The sequence below is a fragment of the Meleagris gallopavo genome, chromosome 17 (assembly GCF_000146605.3).
Source record: "Meleagris gallopavo isolate NT-WF06-2002-E0010 breed Aviagen turkey brand Nicholas breeding stock chromosome 17, Turkey_5.1, whole genome shotgun sequence".
NCBI classification, from domain to species: Eukaryota; Metazoa; Chordata; class Aves; order Galliformes; family Phasianidae; genus Meleagris; species Meleagris gallopavo.
The window spans coordinates 4,553,524-4,556,576 of NC_015027.2; the positions used below are offsets into that span (position 1 = coordinate 4,553,524).

The 3,053-nt window shown below is 46.3% G+C and overlaps 1 protein-coding gene across 1 annotated transcript in view; it reads right to left on the reverse strand.

The window, feature by feature from the left end:
• AACS (acetoacetyl-CoA synthetase) overlaps nt 1-3,053 on the reverse strand; it is a 41,007-nt gene that overhangs the window by 37,705 nt on the left and 249 nt on the right. The window contains exon 2 of the mRNA XM_010720233.3: nt 2,870-2,987. Coding sequence (XP_010718535.1) covers nt 2,870-2,987 — 118 coding nt within the window. The remainder of the gene's footprint in view (nt 1-2,869; nt 2,988-3,053) is intronic.

Consider the following 3,053-nt stretch of genomic DNA (forward strand, 5'->3'; position numbering starts at 1 on the left):
CGCCACGAGCGATTGGCCGGCGCGCGCCTGGCCCCACATCAGCCCAGAGCCCGCTCTTCTCACGGCTAGGCTGAGCGGGGAAGAGCTGACATGGCGAGGAACCAATCAGCGCTGACGTTTTGCAAGCCGTCGTCTCTACCGACCAATGAGCTGACGCATCGGAAGGAGGTGTGCCCAATCCGGGGGGAGCTCTTATTCTCAGCGGAGGGTAGAGGTCTGGGTGGTGAGGGCAGCGGGACTCGGTGTCTGAGAGGTGCTGGTTTTAATCGTTTTCAGCTCAAAAAGCAGCAGCAAACCAGCAGCCTTCCCCACTCAAAGCAAGTGTGCAGACAAAAAGAAAACGTGGCGCCAAATGACCCGAGGAGGACCCAAAAATTCTCCTCCCTGGGGTCAAGAAGGCCTGGTTTAAAGCAGGCTGTCCCAGTCGGAGGAGGAAGGGGCAGGTGGGATTTGTGATAGAAGTCGAGTTTTAGGAACACCTGGCGCCTTTCTCATGTATGAATGGCAGTTGCAGTGCTGCATCCTCGCTTAGGATCTGCCTCCATGTTCCTCACCATTATTCCTTTTTCCTTATCCAAATAAAACATTTGTTCCTTTCAAAAGTGACTTCAGAGAAGTGGGGAGAAAAGGGAGAACGAAATGCCTTTCACTGCAGAAGGAGCTCAAGGAGGAATGCAGTGACTGCTAACAATTCAGGAGCAAGATGGGAATAGTTAGGGGGAAAAAGCCTAAATGAGGTTAACTGGAATTCACCATTTCCAAATCTTTTCTTACCCTGGCTTTATACCTAATAGTAGTAATAATCGGCTACAAATTAAATCATGGTTTGCCCTCTAGATTAGATTAAGAACCCTTCAAAGGACATTACAGGAGTTATTAAGAGAAATGGTGACGATACTGCCTCATTTGTGACATAACTAACCTGCAGCCAGCCTATTAAATTAAAACAAGGGATACAGTCACTGTGAGCTAACAGTTTTGTAATTATGCCTCAGGGCTATATGCTCAGGATTGATTGTGATCCACTGATCCAACGGCTGTGGTAAGAAACTGTGCTCTAAATCCCCATATTCGGAGTAGCCACCAGCTGGTTAATTGGTCTGTAGGAGGGTGAGAATCTTGAGGCACAGCTGGCATTCTTGGGCTCAGCCGCCCTTGAGTGGTACCTGAGGTAAGGGCACCAGAACAAAAAGCAAAAGCATCTGCAGAAAGTAGGAAAGAAAAAAAAAAGAAGCAGTGAAGCACAGCAAGAGAAGCCTCATAGAGAAACAGCAGAACGTGAATAAAAAAGGCCACAGAAGGAGGTTGTATGTAATAAGTTATGGCAAAGTGAGCTGTGAGATGAAGTAAAGGCAGAAAAAAAAAGGGTTGGGGAGGTTAAGGACTGGTTCACATCAACGCCACTCAGCTCTCTTAAAGGCTATGCCAATTATTTTTCAAGGTAAGAATGGTTTTACAAAGAGAGAACCTTGAGTCATGATAAAAGTTTGACATTGCAAAGACCCCAATTTATTCCCAAAGCTGCTAAGAATGTTGTTAGATCTCTCTGAATAAGAAAACACGTGCAGTCTACAGATCAGGAAGCACAAGTGTTGTTATGCTGCTCACACTGCTCATCCTCAGGAGAAGATCTTTCTAGAAGCCTCACAGTTGTCCTAACAAAAAGTTCAACGTGGTTAAAGAAAAATGAGATCAATATTTCATGCCATGAGGCAAAGTATTCTTTGAGCAGACCTGATTTCATTTATTTAAACAAGAGAAAGGTGAAATATTGTGTAATTTTGTAAGAGCTGCGGGTAAGGTGAGGTGAATTTACCTAAAATAGGCTCATTGAGACAGATCTGGAAATTAGTGACGTGCCAGGGGTGATTCCCAAATTAACCTGACCTCGTGAGAAGGACAGCCACGATCACAGCTTCCAAAGGCAGCCTCTAAAATAGGCCCACAGGCATCTGCAAAGAGCGGACGGAAGGAAACAACAAACACTTTGCAGAATGGATTTTGAGGGAAAACTCCCAATGAAAACTCACACAGGGAAATAGGAACTGTCCTAGATTCTCAGCATCAAGACCTGCTGGACCAGAAACAGCACAAGGAGATCCAAAAGAAGCCATGCCAGCTGAGAGCAAATCGAGCAATTGTAACTGGCACAGAAAACAGCATTTGTGACATTTAATTAAATTGCAGTAATGTTTTGCTAATGCGAAATCCTTCTTTACATGAAGGAAATGCCCCTAAAGTGGATGCTGTATGCTGGGAATCAATGCACGACACTGAGGGCAGATAACCAGAGACCCCCTAACAACTCAAAGTAACTGTTATCCATTGCCAACTCATTTTGGAGAGCACAACACAGATGTCAGCATATGTACAGGACTGACCATATCTGGGATTTGGGGGGCATCTTAAAACAGAATGAAAGCAGCTTTTGTAAATATATAATCAATGTCCTACTGAAATCATGTGGGAGCCTAAGTGCCTTCCTGGGTCTGAGCCCAGCGCCTTCAGGGCCAAATATAAATAAATGCTGAAAGGCCTGAGCCATTCTGCTAAATGTGAAAATAAGCATTTTGGCCAGACTAAAGGTAGGGAGAAGGCAATAAGAAAAATACCTATAATCTAAACGTCTGCTTGACTACTTTGTAACAAGATTTAGGCCTAGCTACAAATTTAAGCATTAAGAACATGGTTCCAGTATCAGAAAGAGATACACGAAGCTGAGCCACAGGTACGCCCTGAGGCTGTAGAACTCCCCAGGCAGACAGGAGCAAAGTTTTTTCTATGGAGGAGCGCAGTTATCAGAGCAGAGATCCCCAGCAAATGCTGTATAGGCACAGTCGCCTCCCCAAACGCAACCGCAACTCCTCACCGTGCTCACATCCTGCCTCACATCTCGCTATCCAGAAGCAGCAGGTAACATCGCCCAACTCATTTCTCCCAGCTGCGCTTTTGTCGCTCCGATCGCTCAGGAAGGACCCACGTGAACCCTATCAGATGGAGCCGCACCGCCCCGGCTGCCCGCGCCCCGCCCCAAGGACGGCGGCGGACCTCGC